The following is a 17,874-nucleotide window of genomic DNA, read 5'->3' as shown; positions in this document are numbered from 1 at the left end:
ACACCCTGTGCCTATGCTAATCCCTTTCTCTTAACACTAAAATGTTTTGAAATCCAAGTTGCTTTTCCCCGGTTGTGCACAGCTGGGGTTTTTTTTAACCCTTCCTGAGCAAAGACCAAAAACAATTGCTGTAAATGGAGAAAAAAACAGATTTAAGGCAGATTTAATCTTCAACCTTTTAACACAACAGTATAAGGAAAAAAAATGGGTCGAAACACTGTGATGGGGAGTTGACAAGGGTTCTTTCACAGAGCCCTGCAGAAGGGTTTGCTATGGTTTCTCTCACTGAGGTATTATAATTGGCAGCAGGTGAGACAGAAAAGCTCTGCATCCATTTCCAGGTGCAGCTGGGCTCCTGAATACTGCTACTGCATCTGCAGGTCTTTCATCAGTGCATCACAAAGCAGTTATTTCTACCAGTTTTTGATTTGTCTGTGGTTTTACACAACCTGACTGAACAAGGAGGCGTTTATTCAACCAGAGGAGACTCTTCATTGAGGAAATGGTGGTGGATTAGTAACACTCCTTGTGTGTGAGTGTGTGTGTGCACGCACGTGTGTGTGACTGATCTCATTAAGAAGCAATTTGTGTTCTCATGGTTTTATTGTTGCTGTGCAACAATCCAGAAAAGAGCTGAAAGGGCTCGGGAGTGATGACAGCAATAGCAATAGAGAGTTTTGAAGAGAATTGTCTGTAAAGTAAAGAAACCCAATTTTTCCTGCTGTTTTCAAAAGTTGGAGTACGTTTCTTCCTGTCAGCTCTGAAGGGACTCTTACAGCTCCCTGCAAAGCAGGAGGCAAGTGTAAATTACCATCACTGTCACAAGGACAGGGACACAGGAGAAGTCAGAATTTTAGAAATTGCTATATATTTGTTGCCAGTCAATCTCCCTTTTGTTTGCCAGGGTGGATCAATATGATCGATACGTGAGATAGCCATCCAGAGAGGGAAAGCAGCATGAAGTAGAAAACCTGTGGGGCTTTACAAATCACTCTCCTTTCACCTCCCACTGCTGTCTCCACCCTCGGCTCGTTGTGACTCCTCCTGGAAAGTGGTGATGCTGAAGTCTGCCTGGGCTGGATCAGCTCAGTCCCGTAGCCAGCTGGCAGTGCAGGAGGGCTCTGCTTTCCCTGCTGCTGCCTCCTCCTCCTCCTCCTCCTCTGCAGGGGGGAAAGCTCCCATCTCCACATGCGGTGTTTTCATGAATGCCTCAGACTGGCTATGAGAAAACAGCTTTTTAATCTGTGCAAATGAGCTGGAGTCTTAGAGGAATTAACCTGTCTGGTAATTGAATTAACAAAGACTAAAAGTCCAGGTGCTTTCGGATGAGTAGAGGACAGTACAGGAATGGGACTGTGACTACATGGAGAATGTGCTCTGGGGCTACAGCTCACCCACGCTCTGCTCCACTCCCCCTTTTGCAGGGGACCATGGAGAACATGTGCTGAGACTAAGTGCTGGCAGAAGAAGCAGTGGGCTGGTGAAGATGGAGAATGGCACTGGAGATGAGCAGAATCAAACTGGGCTACCCCTATCAAGCCAGGAGATTGTAACAGCCGAATACCAGGTGGTTACCATCCTCTTGGTCCTCCTCATCTGTGGACTAGGCATCGTGGGCAACATCATGGTGGTTTTGGTGGTTCTCAGAACCAAACACATGAGAACTCCCACTAACTGCTATCTGGTGAGTCTGGCTGTGGCAGATCTCATGGTGCTTGTGGCTGCAGGACTACCCAATATCACAGAAAGCCTGTATAGATCCTGGGTGTATGGCTACGTGGGGTGTCTCTGCATCACTTATCTCCAGTACCTAGGGATCAATGCTTCTTCTTTTTCCATCACTGCCTTCACCATTGAGAGATACATAGCCATCTGCCACCCAATCAAAGCTCAATTCATATGCACTTTCTCAAGAGCCAAAAAGATCATTATTTTTGTCTGGGCTTTCACCTCCATATATTGTATGCTCTGGTTTTTCTTGCTAGACCTTAATACAGTAGTCTACAAAGACACTACTGTTGTGTCCTGTGGCTACAAGGTGTCCAGGAGCTATTACTCTCCTATCTACATGATGGACTTTGGTATATTTTATGTTGTGCCAATGGTATTGGCGACTGTCCTCTATGGCCTGATTGCTAGAATACTGTTCCTGAACCCCATCCCTTCGGACCCAAAAGAAAACTCTAAGACATGGAGGAATGACGTGGCTCACCAAAGCAAGCCTGTGAATTCCAAGATGACTAACAGGAGTTTCAATAGCACTATTGCTTCTCGAAGGCAGGTAGGAACAGAAGTTTGAAATGGCTTTCTGAAACCTAAAACCCACTTGTTTCAGAGATCACTAGTCTAAATCTGTGGAAGCGGGTAAAACATATTCTCCCTTTTTGCTAAGCAGTCAAGCTGAAATTCTGTGATATGTATACACATACGTATAAATATATATTTTTTCTTGCCTATTCATTATTACCTACAGCAAGGACTGAAAAACATATAGTATTTTATTTCCTATATCAAAAAGCAATTAGGAAGTGTCAATAAAGAATTAAACATTTTTAACTGTAGTTTCTTTACATTAAAGCCTGTTAGTAATCCTGCCAAATATACAAAGTGACTCTTGAGTTACTTTTGAGATCTGAAGAGAAGGAAATAGCCTGGGAGTTTGAGACTTGATATTTGTCCCAGCTAAGGCACTGTATCATTTTGCAAACACAGTGAAGTTGTTACTTTTCCTGTGTCTAACTCTCCTGTGAAAAGTCCACTTAAGCAAATCTGTATCTTTGTTATTTTGTCTTTCATGAAATATTTTTATGTATTGATGGCTCAAAACTGAGGCATAGGTTTGACTAGCTTCTTTTTATATTGTTAAATATGTATGCTGCAATGTGTAATTGTATAAGTAGAATATAGTTAGTAGATTAATTTATGGCTATTTGCAATAAACCATACTGCCTCATACTCACACAACATGCAGCAGGTAGCACAGTCGGGTGCAGTGCTGAGAAATGCAGGGTGCATCACTTTGCAGCTGGCTCTCGGGAGCAGGCTCTGGTTGGGTCAGGCAGCTTGATGCAAGCGTGGGGAAGCAATGCTCTACGCTGAGCAACTTGGCTTAGAGCCCCTCGGCAGCCACTACAAGGCACCCTGGGGGTTGCTTTGCCAAGTAGGATGCTTCTGCCTCCCTGCACTGTACAGTTCCTTCAGGAAGCAAAGCCGAGGTGTGCACCCTTTCAAGCAAGCTGAGTGCCCTCCTTGGGTGACAGGTTGAACTTTGCATTCTTCTTTTTTTATGTAGATTGCTACTGTTTAATGAGAGGGACCATTTTTCCTTATGACAGAGATGGCACTGACCTCAAAAGTTAACAACTGAGCTGCCTGCTTAGAGCACCAAGCACTTGCAGAGCACTAGAACCATGCTTTGAAACACACAACTGAAACATGTGGGCTAGGCTATATTTAATTATGTGTCTCCAATTATAGTTCATAGTCTGATTAAAAGTGTTTAATGTTGGATTTCTTTGTCCATTAATTAGTAGAAGAAGAAGATAATCTGCTTTTCAAGTTCTCAGTATCACTTTTGTATACGTGCTTGTTGATGTGTGCTTAGCATCACTTGAAAAACAGACAAATCTTTTACATTGAGCATTGCTGAATGTGGATACCATTATATTATGAAACCAAAAAGCGAGGATTATAATGTGATGTCTTTTATGTCTCGTAAAGACAGCAAGACATTTTCTAAAAGCCTAAGTAACCTGATTGTTTAAAGTAGCATCATTATGAGTAAAGCTAGCATTTGCATATAGCATAACATAGGAAGCAAAGCAAGGATAGTGTGCATTATTAGTGATATTTTTTGTATAATAGCAGCATGCAAAATATAACCAGTGGTGTAAAATGGGAAAACACAAGTCCATATTCAAAGATATCTACTGGTTAGTAAGGCACACAAGTGAAAATTTCCTGCTGCTATGGCAAAGACATGCATAGCTGACACTATAGTTAGGCTTCATAGTGAGTTCTGCTGTCACATAAAACTGTTTATATGCCTTCTTGGAACTGTGCTTGCACTACAGTGATGGAGTTGCATACAATGTCCACCATGTGATCTGCAGAAAAAGTGAAAATGTGGTGTACACTTCCTACTTCTGTGGCAGTTCTCATACATTGCTCTCTACAACTACCTGAAAGGAGGCTGTAGTGAGGTGGAGGTCGGTCTCTTCTCCCAAGTAACAAGCGATAGGATGATAGGAAACAGCCTCAAGTTGCTCCAGGGGAGGTTTAGATTGGATATTAGGAAAAATTTCTTCACCAAAAGGGTTGTCAAGCATTGGAACAGGCTGCCCAGGAAAGTGGTTGAGTCTCCATCCCTGGAGGTATTTAAAAGACAGGTAGATGTGGTGCTTAGGGACATGGTTTAGTGGTGGACTTGGCAGTGCTAGGTTAAGAGTTGGACTTGATCTTAAAGGTCTTTTCCAACCTAAACAATTCTATGATTCTATCATTTATCCAAGAACATTTCTACAAAATGAAATTTGTGCATGTTCCTGTGGTAGGTTGGCTCCGGCTGGCAGCCAACATCCACCCAGCTGCTCGCTCACTGGCCCCCACAGCAGGACGGGGGAGAAAATGGAAGAATAGGAGTGAGAAAGCTCATGGATCAAGATAAGGACAGGAAGATAACTTATTAGTTACTGTCATGGGCAATGCAGACTTGACTTGGGGAAAATTAACTTCGTTTATTGCCAATTTATTGCCCCATGTTGTAGCCACAAGTTACACTCAGTCCCTTCTGTGAGGCAACCAGCAGTGTGGGACAGGGGAGTGTTGTGATCAGGTTGCAGAGGTTTCTCTCTGCCACTCCTTCCTTTTCACTCTTTTCCTCTGTTTCAGTGTGGGTCCTCAATGGGCTGCAGTCCCTTCAGGTGGTGCTTCACCAAGGAGTGCCTCCTCCTTCTCTGACTTTGGTGTTCCCTCTGTTGTTTCTCACCCTTTTTTTCCCTTCTCTTCTCTCTTCCTCTCTCTTTCCAGCATTTTTTCCATTTCTTAAATATGTTTTAACAGAGGTGCCACCAGCTTGGCTGATGGGCTCAGCTGAGTCCTGTGGTGGGTCTGTTGGAGCTGGATGGAACCGTTTGTGTCTGGCACAGGGCAGCCCTGACCCTCAGAGAGCCCACCTCTGCAGCCTCCCCACTGTCAAAATCTGGACATGGACATTCAGTACTGTTCCATTGAGTGGTTATAATTAATTATTATTATAATTAACCTATTATGAGTTCACATTTATGTAACACACCAGAATGAAATAAGTTAGATAGGTTTCTTCAGCCTTCATGAAGATTTAACTCAGGAATTTCATAACCATTTTTGACAGTGATTAATCCAACATGGCAGTATGTGAATTGATTTACCCACCTAGTCTGACCTGGATTGCTTGACTAATTTGGATTTAGTTTGACCTAGACTGCCAGGTCATACCATTGTCTTTAATTTCCTTGGGACTTCCCATTATCAGTTTTGAAAGTCTTCCTTTGTTAAAAACATTTGTTGAAATTTGTTTTTTGCCTGGTTAAGAAAGTGTTTCGTCCCCTACCTTGTCATACAGTGGCTGTGTTTGAGTTGAAGAGCACTATCTGAAGCTGTTTCCAACTCATGGCTAAAACAGATTCCATCCTCCTGCTGTTTTTTAGACTTTTTTTTTAACCTATATTGTTGTGTTAGCATATAGCTACCTACACTGTCAGGTTTGTGTTTCTGTATCAGCTTCCAAGAATCCAAATTCCAAGAATCAGCTTCTATATACAGTCAATACTTTCTATTGTGAGTCATACAGTTATGCAATTTCAATTGTTTTCTTCAAAAATGACAATATGTAGTTTAGGTTTCTGGTATGAGAGTTAGCCCAGAATTAGAAGCTGACAGACTGAAAATGTGAAGAGCAACTTGGAAACCATCCTGGATTCAACACCTAGGATGCTTCCTCACACCTGGCACCAACAGAAAGAGTAGGGCAAGAGAGGAACACCCCTGATATGGCATCTAGGATATATCTGTGCTAAGGGAGGAAGCAAATACAGAGTAAAATAACCATTTCCTCACAACTGTAGATGACTGCTACCTGAGCTGAGGCAAGGGGGCTGGGGTGGAAAGCTCAGCAGTGAGATAAACAGGAAGGAGGGAGGTGTCTACTGCTGAAGGAGAATAGATGGACCATGATCAGTTTTGTTAGAACATGTATTTTCAGTCTCTGGTGTAAACAGACATAATTCCAGCACTGAAGGGGAAAAAAGTGGTCAGGTGGTCAGAGGACTTCTATTTTGTTTTCAAAACAGAATGGCAATTTAGATCATTCTATGATTTAGAAAGAAGGCCGGGACTATATTAGAATAGTGAGTCAAGCCTATTTTAACATATTTTTCCTGAGAACTGTCTAGGGATGAGCTCAGAATGAGGCTATATTACATCTCCAGTGAATGAAAATCAGCTCTTCCAGGTAGAAAGTGATCTTTTGCTTACTCCTTCCATTCCCTGCCTTCACCCTCCCACCCACACCATTTAAAAGTCACTGAACTATGTTAGTTCTAGGAAATATTTATTCCGTTCCAATGTTTGGAAAGCTAACAGGAACAAAATCTGTTTACTAAAGGTTCAATACCCCCATATCAACAACCACCAACGGACAAAGCCTTCAAAGTACTCTTCAGGGCCCCCTGAAGTTTTCATTTAAAGCACTGCAAGACAAAACTGAACAGGGAAGACAAGCGAAAACAACAGGCATAAAAAGCCAATCCTTTTTCTTAAATGTCAAAAGAAAGGGAAAGGCACAAAATAAGCTTTCTTCTCTCATAAAGTATCTCCATTTCCTACAAGTCAGTAGGCAACACCTGACTTTCTCCTGATGGAAAATCTCTGCCAGAAGGTGGGGAGATATTGGTATGCTCCATTTTCAGTGGAATCAGTGTGTGCTCAAGGCTACATGGCACTAGGCTCTGAAGAATCAACTAGTGTTACACTTGTTTTTAGTATTGAAACATGCAGGTAAGCCTTCAAGCATATGTTTAGTTTGTGACTTAAAGAAAAAGCTTAAACACCTATTAGGTCTGATGGAGCTGGTGATGACTGTGTTGAATGGGCTTTCAGCTATGCTTTGCAAAGAAAATAACCTTGCTAGACTGAAGTTGGTATATAGGTGAACAATACTGTGGGAAAGCATTTGACTGCCAATAGGGGGTCTCAGTGATAAACAGTGACATAATGGTTTTTGCAACAGAAGATTAGGAGAAAATGAAAAGGTGAGTAAGAGTAAGGTGAGACCTCTTTGACCACAGAGAAACTATAGAGTATTTCTGCTGAGTGATTTGCACAATTTGAACCTGAGAAAACAGAGTGAAACAGTGCTGGTGTACACATTTCCTCAAGTTAAACAGGAGGGAAGGTGAGAAAGCAAAATTTTCCAGCACTCTTCAGTTGAACCCAGGTCACAGTAGCTGAAACTTCAAAGCTCAACAGAGGAAAGATCAATATGATTAGAAGATGATATAACAACAAAAAGTATTTGTTAAGGCCAGACAGTTCAAAGTCCTATTTACTCAATTCAGAGCCAAAGAAGGAACTTCAATGCAAATTCAGTGTTAAGATTTATTTAACAACTATATGATAATTTGGAAAGATGATCACAGTCCCAAGGAAGTGAATTGAAGTTGATTTCTACTCACTCACCAGAAAATACATACTATGAATTCGGAGCTGTCCAATTAAACACATAATTTGAACGTGTAAGGAATCCTGGACCTCATGAAGCACTGGGAAACTGTAATTGTTGTCATGAAACTAGGGTAAAAACTGCATGTAGTGGCAAGAAAGATTGAGTGTGATCCAAAGGATTATGAACCAACATGGGACTTTGTCCCAGATCCCTCAGTACCTTATATTAAAGAAATTCCTCTCCAATACTTTGTTATAATTTCACAGAATCATTGAGGCTGACAGGCACCTCTGGAGATCATCCAGTCCAACACCAGTGGACTTTCAGTGGTGCAGTGGTAGGCTGAAGACATCTGGCTTGTTAGACTACTAGGTAGCTGTTCTTCTGCCACTTTTTTTTAGTTTCTTCATTGCAGTTGCAAAGGCAGATGCAACAGTTAGATCTCTTATTTTTCAGGCATGCATATGATTGCATTAGCTTACCAATTTTTGTCTTTGCTATTTCAGAAAGGCCTGTTACTGGTACTGGTGAACCATCCGTATTGTTAAGTCTTCCAGGAAACACATTCACTGACTGTATCCTAATCAAAATGAATAGCAATTGAGAAAACATTAACTGCAGTTACAGGCATTTATCGGACATAAATAGCAATATGTGTGCATAAATTCAATCTGGAAAAAATATAAGTGCCTATACCAAAGGTTTGACCAGATTGTCCATTACCAAAAATCACAGACAAACCGAAATCAATATAATCAGCTCATTGCCTCTTTCAAGCTGCAGTTCATATTCAACCTACATTCACATGCATTACACCTTCAACTTTACACATGCCTGAAATTCAAACTAATAATTCTTTAGTCTTTACTCATAGTCTTCCTTTCTGTATCTTTACACCACAAAGTACCACAATTATAAAAATAAATCTCAGCACTTCTTGTTCTTTGCTATTTCATATGCAGCACCACCACAATTCCACTTACTTCTAAACTGCCTTTGCTTGCAGAAACAAAAGAAATAATGGTTCCTATTTGAACTTTGGAAGGTTTAGCTACTTATTTTATAGTTGCTGTTTAGGACAATGAATTCAAAGCAGATGTGTACCTGCGATACTAAACGTTGAAGGCTGATCAGTTTTGCCTCTTGTCCATTTTAGGCATTCTATTCCCAAGTCTTTTATTAAAAAGACAAGAGGGAAAGCAAGATTTCATTTCATGAACAGAAAATGTGTTGTTCAAAGTATTCAGAGCAGATTTCACAATAAAACAAAGATTCACTAGCAAGTTACACCAACCAACATTAAATGTTTCTTTACAGCATACGGTATGAGGGAGAAAAGCTGTTTCTGCCTTTTTTTTTTTTCCTCTGGGTGTTTAATTTTGCTCACAGGGCTTCTTTTTTTCTAGTGACACAGGTACTAGGATCTATCAGCATTTCTAAAACATTAATTTTAAAACTTTTTCTTCTGAAGATTTAAATAATTTTGTTCTGTTCAGAAGCACAAAAATGTCCTGAAGACCCAGGCATTGCAGATGAAGAGAGTGAGAGAACTTAAAACTGAAGGATAGAGAAGGGATTTTCCTGTCCCACAGAAACACATTGAAAATGTAGGGAAAATTAAATCCTTTTTTCAAGAGTACCTGTTCTGTGAGCTACCTTGGCAAGCAGCTCATTACCTTTTAAAAGAGAGCAAGAGGCCAGGGGAAGCAGATGGGAAGACAAGGAAGCAACCTAGTCTCCTTTTTATAGCAGCTAAGAGCCCATACATTCTGTGCACACAAGCACACAAGCTGTGTGCTTCCTTTTCTCTTTCCCATATGTTCCTCATCTGTCCGGTCCAGATCAGATCCTGGTTCTGGCTCTCCCACACTTCCATTTTATCCCACCTAGCTCAGCCAACAGATCCCAATTTTTTTTATTGTCCATCCATAATATGAATACAGAATTACATATTTTCAGGTAGATTTCATACTTTCCCCAAAGGAATTCCTAGTTTCCTCAGGTATCAAGGGGACTCTGGAAAATAAATACAGCCTTAGATAGCAAATCTGTTTGTTTATACTTGAGATGGGATCCAACTCACTTAACTTTATGCGTATCTAACAAAGTTAGTTGCTTAGTCCAATCAAATCATCTAAGATCCCTGCATGGTCAATCAAAACAGGTAGGTTACTCTCTAGAGAAATTCCTCTCTTAGACGTTGATGCAGTGCGTGATGATCTGCCCCCCCGAGAAACCCCTCTGTTCTCTCACAGCAGAGCAAGCACAGATTCCAGCTTGCAATGCAAGATAAGTTTTCTATGGCTTACATGAAATCCTCAATCATATCGCTTGGTTTCGCTTGCAGTGTTATTATATCAAGACCTTAATCCTTTTATTTATTTAATCCTCCTCCTCATTGTACAACTTCTTTTGGATTGCGCAATCATGGACTGGCATATACAATCTTTGTGCATTGCAATGAACACCACCAAGCACAAGAAAGACAGACACAATTACATGTCTTTAAAACACCAGAATGACTCTATGGCACAGTAACTTAGTAATTATGACTATTACTTTTATCTATCAATGTAAGACAGATTAGTATTCAAAGGAGAAGGAAGCAACTACCAAACTGTGAGTACCATCGTAATGAAAATGTCTTGTAAAAGCACTTCCTTAGAATGACAAGGGTTTAGAGGAAGAAGGAAAAGGAGAATACTAGTTCAGAATTAAAATATTGGGAATCTGTTTAGTAAAAATAATTTTAAATATTTTTCAGAACATTCTCAGAAACCAAAAGATAGGGCTTGAAGAGCGGTTGCATGCAGCCAGGAACACATTCAATCTCAAGCACTTTGCTATCATTCAAAGTACACTTGAAATTTAGAATAAAATGGATTTGCTCAAAGCCTTTTAATCATGTTTTCAATTTCCTTAACTAAGAATAATTTGTACTCTGAGTATAGGATACGCAGTGCACATCCACAAGAAAAGAGCAATCAGTGTATGCTTGCCTTCACCTGAGTAATGAATGAGGATGCTGGTGCCTCTGCTTTCAGGGAGCTTTGGCATACAGTTACAGGGAATAAAAAGCATGTTCTTAAAGAAATTTGTCCTCTTAGCACTCCACTGACATCAAATAATTAGCCCCCCTCCCAAATGATCATAGAATGCTTTGGGATGGAAGGGACCTTTAAAGGTCATCTAGTCCAACCCCCCTGCAATGGACAGGGACATCTACAACTAGATCAGGTTGCTCAGAGTCCCGTCCAACCTGACCTTGAATGTTTCCAAAGATGGGGCATCTAACACCTCTCTGGGCAACCTGGTCCAGTCTTTCACCACCCTCATCGTAAAAATTTTTTTCCTTGTGTTTAGTCTAAATCTACCCTCCTTTAGTTTAAAACCATTACCCCTTGTCCTATCACAACAGACCCTACTAAAAAGACTATCCCCATCTTTCTTGTAGGCCCCCTTTATGTATTGAAAGGCCACAATAAGGTCTCCCCACAGCCTTCTCTTCTCCAGGCTGAACAACCCCAAATCCCTCAGCCTTTCCTCATAGCAGAGCTGTTCCATCCCTCTGATCATTTTTGTGGCCCTCCTCTGGACTTGCTCCAACAGGTCCATGTCCTTCCTGTGCTGAGGACTCCGGAGCTGAACGCAGCACTCCAGGTGGGGCCTCACCAGAGCAGAGTAGAGGGGCAGAATCACCTCCCTTGACCTGCTGGCCACGCTTCTTTTGACGCAGCCCAAGATACGGTTGGCTTTCTGGGCTGCGAGAGCACATTGCTGGCTCATGTCCACCTTTTCACCCACCAGTACCCCCAAGTCCTTCTCATCAGGGCTGCTCTCAATCCCTGCATCCTGCAGCCTGTATTGATACCAGGGATTGCCCCGACCCAAGTGCAGGACCTTGCACTTGTCCTTGTTGAACCTCATGAGGTTCTCACAGGCCCATTTCTCCAGCTTGTCCATGGCCATCCACGGCCACATGCTTCTACCTCTTCTCTTGCACTGACTGTAGACTCTGTAGCATCGTATGGGTACGTGACTTGGATCATTGACCTGAGCAAACCAAAACCCAGCTCTACAGAGAAGTGTTTAGTTTTCAGTTGGACCAGCAGTCTGACCTGACCTACCTCTTCATCTTTGGGGCCAGCACAAGGAGGGACAGGATTGCTTTTTTAGCTCCAGTCACAGGTTCCTTTGGCTTCAGTTTATGTCAAGACCAGGAAATCATGGAGTCTGAGTGCTGCAAGACGATGTCTTACCTGGCATAAATCCTGACAGTGTGATGCTAACCTCTTGGCATTTTTAAACACATTCAAACCTGCAGGCTGAATTGATCTCAGCTCAGGGCACCTTGTGCTGTGACCATGATATTTTTTATCTGCTGCTACAAGCCAGTTCTAATATATTGTCAAATCACAGCCTTAGTAAGCTGAACATGGCAGCAGTACAAGCTGGTGGTTTTAGATAGAAGGAAAATGCACATCAAGCTGCCAGTATACATAAATTCAGCTAATAGTTTACACACGACATACATATATGTCTTTGAGGCATATAGGGTGCAGCCACTTGAAGAGTAACAGCCTTTTTTTCATTGCTGTAAAGTATTATTTGTGTGACTCTAAAATATCCCCTTCCTGACAGTAAGATCAATTTGCTTCTAGTTCAACCCAGGATTCAAACTGACAGCTGCACCATTGTAAGTGATTCTCTGAGCAATTGTTCGTTAAAGACATGCTCAGAAGAAATGTAAATTGCCAATGATCAGTAGGTATGATAACAGAGTCCCCTGCTGAGCTTCTGGTAGCAAAGTACTTTGATGCTTGTGTAAACTATTATCCACTTGCCCTCTGAATACCTGAGCCAACGCAACACATCTGTTAGTTGGGCTCAGTCTTATTGTTAATCCAAGCTCCACAAATGGTTACTTTCTTCCTTTAAATGTGGATTATTTTCCATGATGAATGATTATTCTCAGTTGAATGGATTTGCTCAGTTTGGAGGCACAGGCTGGAGCTTACCTGGAGGGAGAAGAGGCAGCAGATGAGGAGTCCTGAGTCTTCCTCAGCCAGAGTGGGCCAGCACTGGGTCACCTCGCTCTTTGCAGCCATGTTCACAGGACTAGTCCTTTTAGAAGTGGTTCAGAGATAAGGAAAAATCATCCCTTTAACTACCTGAGACATTTCCATTTGCATTTTGCTCTATTACGATGATTGTTTGTGCACAGCAAACAAGAAAGGCAGTCTAGAAGTCATAAGGAAATGTATCAGTCAAGTGACAAAAAAGGAGATAATATTTCTCAGTCTCATTTTTTACTTCTACTGAACACAGCTGTAGGGAAGTCAAAAGTGAGGGTGAAGGGAGGAGAATTATAGGATAAAATCGTAGCCTTTGAATACGTACGTTTAAAGATAGATACCTAGATAGACAGACGAAGATACGACAATTTGTAGAGTAACTTTGCTCTTCATCCCATTCTTTATCATAAAATCTGTAGCAAAAACAATAAATCGGGTTATATCTGCATGTGTCTTTCTAGATAGCTAGAAGAAAATACATCCCTTCCTTAGGCAATGAGACTGCAGGCTTCCTATACAATGAGCTATCTGATCAGAAGACAAGAGAATTATATACTCTCTTATAACTTCAAACTAAAAACCACACCCAAAACTAGCATGTATATATGAGTGATTTTAGTGGAGTTATCTGTCTGTCCCCCTGGAAACAATTAAAACTCTTATTGATCTACACCTATCCTTTCTGCAAGCAATTAAAGTACAACCCATACAGCCAGAATGTATCCTGTGGTTAGAGGAGTTGCTGTTTCATTGAAGTATAACTTCAAGTAGCCAGAAGGAAGGAATAAAGCAAAGGTAAAAAGAAGTTCTTTAAACTAATCTGTCAATAAGCAACAATAGTTTTATAACAAGAAGAAAGGCAAATAGTAAAAAAAAATCACAATCAAAAGAGGCAGTTGTAGCTCACCAAAATCAGTGCCAATGTTTTCCAGTACATGCAGACACAGTTAACCAAGTCATCTCCTGACTTACCTGAGGCCGTGCCACCATACTATCCCACTGTCACATCTCACTGTACTTTTTACCTTGTTTATTAACATATTTCAAACTTTCTTTAATGTAGAGACTAGGGAATACCATATATACTAGAATTAAATTATTTACAAGAGAAGGACTCTTTTTACAGTGGTTTTTTTTTTTCTAATTTTTTAATTATTTCTTGTTCATTTAATTTCAGCTATCATAGCTATCCCCAAAGGCTGTTTTCTTCTTTATTCAAAACAAATTTACACAACAAATGAAAGTTCTTATAATAATCAGTTTTTATTCATAATCACTTTTTTTCCTGGCTCTGTAAACTTTAATTGACTTTCAGAGTAAACATCAAATAATGAAGAGCTAATCAAATATTGAGGATTTGATGAATAGGAATAAATCTAATTCTTCTTTTTTTCATTATTTTTAGCTTTTGGAAATTCTTTTAGGGTGGCTGCTAAAGCAGATAATCTAAATAGGCTTTAGGTTCAATTAGTCTACAGACTATACTAGTCTAAAGGAGGAGATCTAATGTGGTTGGAACAAATGGCTTTAGATCCCTTTTTTTTCTATTTGAATCAACACTTCCTTCCAGCTTGTGAAGTTTCAAAAAGTCTGAAGTCTGCAATCACCTTACAGGGATGTCACCTGGAAAGAGTCATTTAACAAAACTAGGAGGAATTTGGAGCCAGGGGGTTTTTGTCCTTCTTACTGTAGAAAACCTTTCTGAATCAAACATTGATCAGAAGTTCCCAGCTGAAGAGTCTGTCCATAGTTTTGCTTTGGTCCTGGAGATGTAGGGATGTACATGTTCCTTCCAAGATGAGTACTAACCTTCTGCCCCTCTTCTGTCTACCTCTGTGTTCCTCCAGGTTACCAAGATGTTGGCTGTGGTGGTGGTCCTATTTGCATTTCTGTGGATGCCCTACCGCACGCTGGTCGTGGTCAATTCCTTTCTCTCCAGCCCCTTCCAAGAAAACTGGTTCCTGCTATTTTGCAGAATCTGTATTTATTTAAATAGTGCTATCAATCCTGTGATTTACAATCTCATGTCCCAGAAATTCAGAGCAGCCTTCAGGAAACTCTGCAATTGCCAGCAGAAAGGGGAGAAGAAACCAGCCAATTACAGCGTGGCCCTAAATTCTAACGTCATCAAAGAGTCTGATCACTTCAGCACTGAGCTAGAAGATATTACTGTCACCAATACCTATCTGTCCTCTGCAAAATTGTCCCTTGGTGATACGTGTTTGTCACCTGAGGTAACAGTTAATACATTTTAATGTTTGGTGTAGAGTCCTCATGAACCAGAGCATGTTCATGTGAATGGGGCTGTGCTGGGCTAGCTTTCATCTGGGGCAGCACAGCGAAGGACCAGGGAAGGCTGGCGGTGACAAATGATGCACCACCAAACAGGGCATGGCAGGGAGGGAGAACTGCCCGGCTCTGGAAAGTGACGCTCTCAAAGTGCCTTGTGTCAAGCATGACGTGACTGGGAGGATCTGGGGTATGGGGAAGGATGAGTAGAAAAACATAGGTTAAGCCTTACTCCCTGAGGAGCAGAGGGCAATGGTGGAGCACCAGAGAGTGGCACTTGGGCATGGTGCCTCATGCACATATCTGGCAGGACGGTGGGCATTGGTGTCTGAGCTCAGTGATTCCTCCCAGGTGTGCTCTGGCTGCCTGCAGGAGGGCAATGGGGGATTTTCTTGTGCCTCACCTCCTGGCTCCAGCTTGGGGTTAACTAGCCCAGTGCCACCATGCAGCTGGGGCTAAGAGAGGACACAGATCTCCCCCACACCAGCACTCTCATCCTGAGAGTGCTGAAAGCCACATCCATTTCCATGCTACCTGCACCATCCTCGTGTGTAGCACATCTCTAACCCAGCTCTCTTCTACATGATGGTGCATGTTACTGTTTTCATGATGCTTCTTTACACAATGCTACTTTAACGGTTGGACTCGATGATCCCAGAGGTCTTTTCCAACCTTAATGATTCTATGATTAAATGCTGTTCGTAAACCTGTATACCTTACATTTTACAATATAGATGGTCCACAGAGAGGCTTAGTTTTTCATTTTCTTTTGCAAATGATATTAGAATGAGAAATATTTCTTTCTCAGTGTGCTTCTTCTCTCCTTATTTTCAGGCCTGAGGCCCACCTTGTTCTGAGTACGCAGTCATATAAAACCTTTGGATGCTCTGTTCCCACCAACCTGTATGAAACGTAAAGGCATTTCTTCTCACAGAATTGCAGGAGTTACCATATAGCTCTACACACCTGTCTGCGTCCTACAAGAAAAAGCAGCCTCTTGGGGCGTGAAAAGAATATATTGTTGAGTCTAACTGAAGAAAGCATTTAACACAAAATAACTTTAAGCAGGTGAGTTGGCTTCAGTGGAATACCCAAATCCTTCGTCTCATGTATTGGCCAAAAAGCGGTCTGCGTTCTCAGAAAGAGCAAGGCTGCCCTGGACATCTCAATGGACACAGAGCGGGGCAGTGGGTGATGCTCCCAAGGAAGGTGAGAGGCGAGGAGAGGAGCTGCCCTCCTGTGTGGCTGCCCTGGGCAGTACCAGCGGCGCCGTCCGACAGCAGCCAGAACTGCTGCCAATTACAGTAATTACCCACCATTGACTCCCTCATCCCGCAGCAGCGCAAACCTAATTGCAGGCATCATAACATGCTTCAATAAGCAGATATCTGATGGCAAAGAGCATGAAATCTTTTTTTTTTTACCTTGAACAGCATGAAATAGGAAGACCATTCAATGAATTCGCAGCAGGGAATAAACAAAGTAAAAAGTCAGTAGGAAGCTTTAAAAAAATCTTATTTTTTTCAGCAAGCTAGTTTAAAGATGTACCACTTTAAACATAAGTCTTGGCTAATACTGAATCCTGTTAGAACTTGACAGGTATTGAAGAGTATTGGACAGGATTTTACCAGTTAATTTTATCTTGGTTCAATAGTAATTGTGTCTCAGACTGTTACATGGAGTTTATAGCTTCAATATAGATCATGTCTAGGGAAAAGAGGAAAATTCAGTGAAAAAATGACACTTTTTTTCATTTTTCATCTCAAATGTTATCCATTAGAATACTTCAGGGCACAAAAAGTGTTGTCAGAAGAGAAGTCACCATGGCTTCTCTCTTGGCAGCATAGCCGCTTGCATGCTTTTCCCTCACAGGCCCGTGAGAAGAAGCCTGGGGCCATGATCACCCCATGTAGCTGCAGTCAAAACACTGCTTATCACTTTGGCTTTGCTCTAGACCAGTTTGTGTTCTTGCTAGAATTATAGTTTCCCATTCCTGCGCAGCAGTAACAGAAATTCAGGAAGATGCCTGCGTATTCTTGTTTGTTATGAACAATTTGCACAGCTTCTGTACATGACATTTAAAAAGCTGTAAAAAACCTAATTGTTCTAGTAAAAAACCTATCCAGTGTGGGATGAAAGAGGTAGCCTCACTAGCTTTGTAAGGCTTTCCTATCCAGTTTTTCTTTGCATATACAGCACTTTCCCAATTCAAACCACTTTCACTTACATTCAGCCATATTTGCAAACTTAAAGAGAACTAAAAATACCCCAATAGGCCTCATATTTAAATTTCAATGTGAACCCATGTCTGCTGCATCCAAAAACCTCTATTCGACGTTCTCTGGATGGCAAGGAGGAAGCGAACAGTCTGTATCCTGCTCTGTCTGCCTCCTTGTTTAACTCCGGTTTTAAGCTAGCAGAGCTCCACAGGTACTTTCTTGTTCAGCAGAATGATGGCAGGGCATGAGGGGACCAACAGCAGGAGGTTTTTAACTAGTAGTACAGACATCATAAACTTCCTCCAGAAAGCTCTGTCTTTTATTTCCATCAGCACTTGCCTTTTCATTTTGGCAAGCAGAGGGAGTGAGACCATGGGGGTATCCTGCTTCTTGAGACTTTTACCTCAAATTACGGGGAGTCAGTTTTAAAACCAGGCAGAACACCATACCTGTGGGCATTCGCCAGGGGCAGGCTGTATGCTGGAGCTTGTCCTGTGAAGCACAGGAGCTGGCAGAGCTTTGGCTGGAGCAGAGCCAGCAGCTGAACCCATGCAGCCTGTGTTGCAATATTTTCTAAATCCTCTGCATT

At 41.5% G+C, this 17,874-nt stretch overlaps 1 protein-coding gene across 1 annotated transcript; it reads left to right on the top strand.

Moving 5' to 3' along the window:
* Positions 1 to 1,486: 1,486 nt before the first annotated feature.
* On the top strand, positions 1,487 to 15,032 carry TRHR (thyrotropin releasing hormone receptor). The gene is made up of 2 exons (XM_009467534.2): positions 1,487 to 2,281; positions 14,625 to 15,032. Exons 1-2 carry the CDS (start codon positions 1,487 to 1,489, stop codon positions 15,030 to 15,032), a joined length of 1,203 nt encoding a protein of 400 aa, XP_009465809.2.
* Positions 15,033 to 17,874: the final 2,842 nt, after the last annotated feature.

Source organism: Nipponia nippon, unplaced genomic scaffold (assembly GCF_047370975.1).
Source record: "Nipponia nippon isolate SJK-2023a ecotype South Korea unplaced genomic scaffold, ASM4737097v1 scaffold_1, whole genome shotgun sequence".
Classification (NCBI taxonomy): domain Eukaryota; kingdom Metazoa; phylum Chordata; class Aves; order Pelecaniformes; family Threskiornithidae; genus Nipponia; species Nipponia nippon.
The sequence above is the reverse complement of the archived record's forward strand: the minus strand, read 5'-3'. Positions and strand labels throughout refer to the sequence as shown.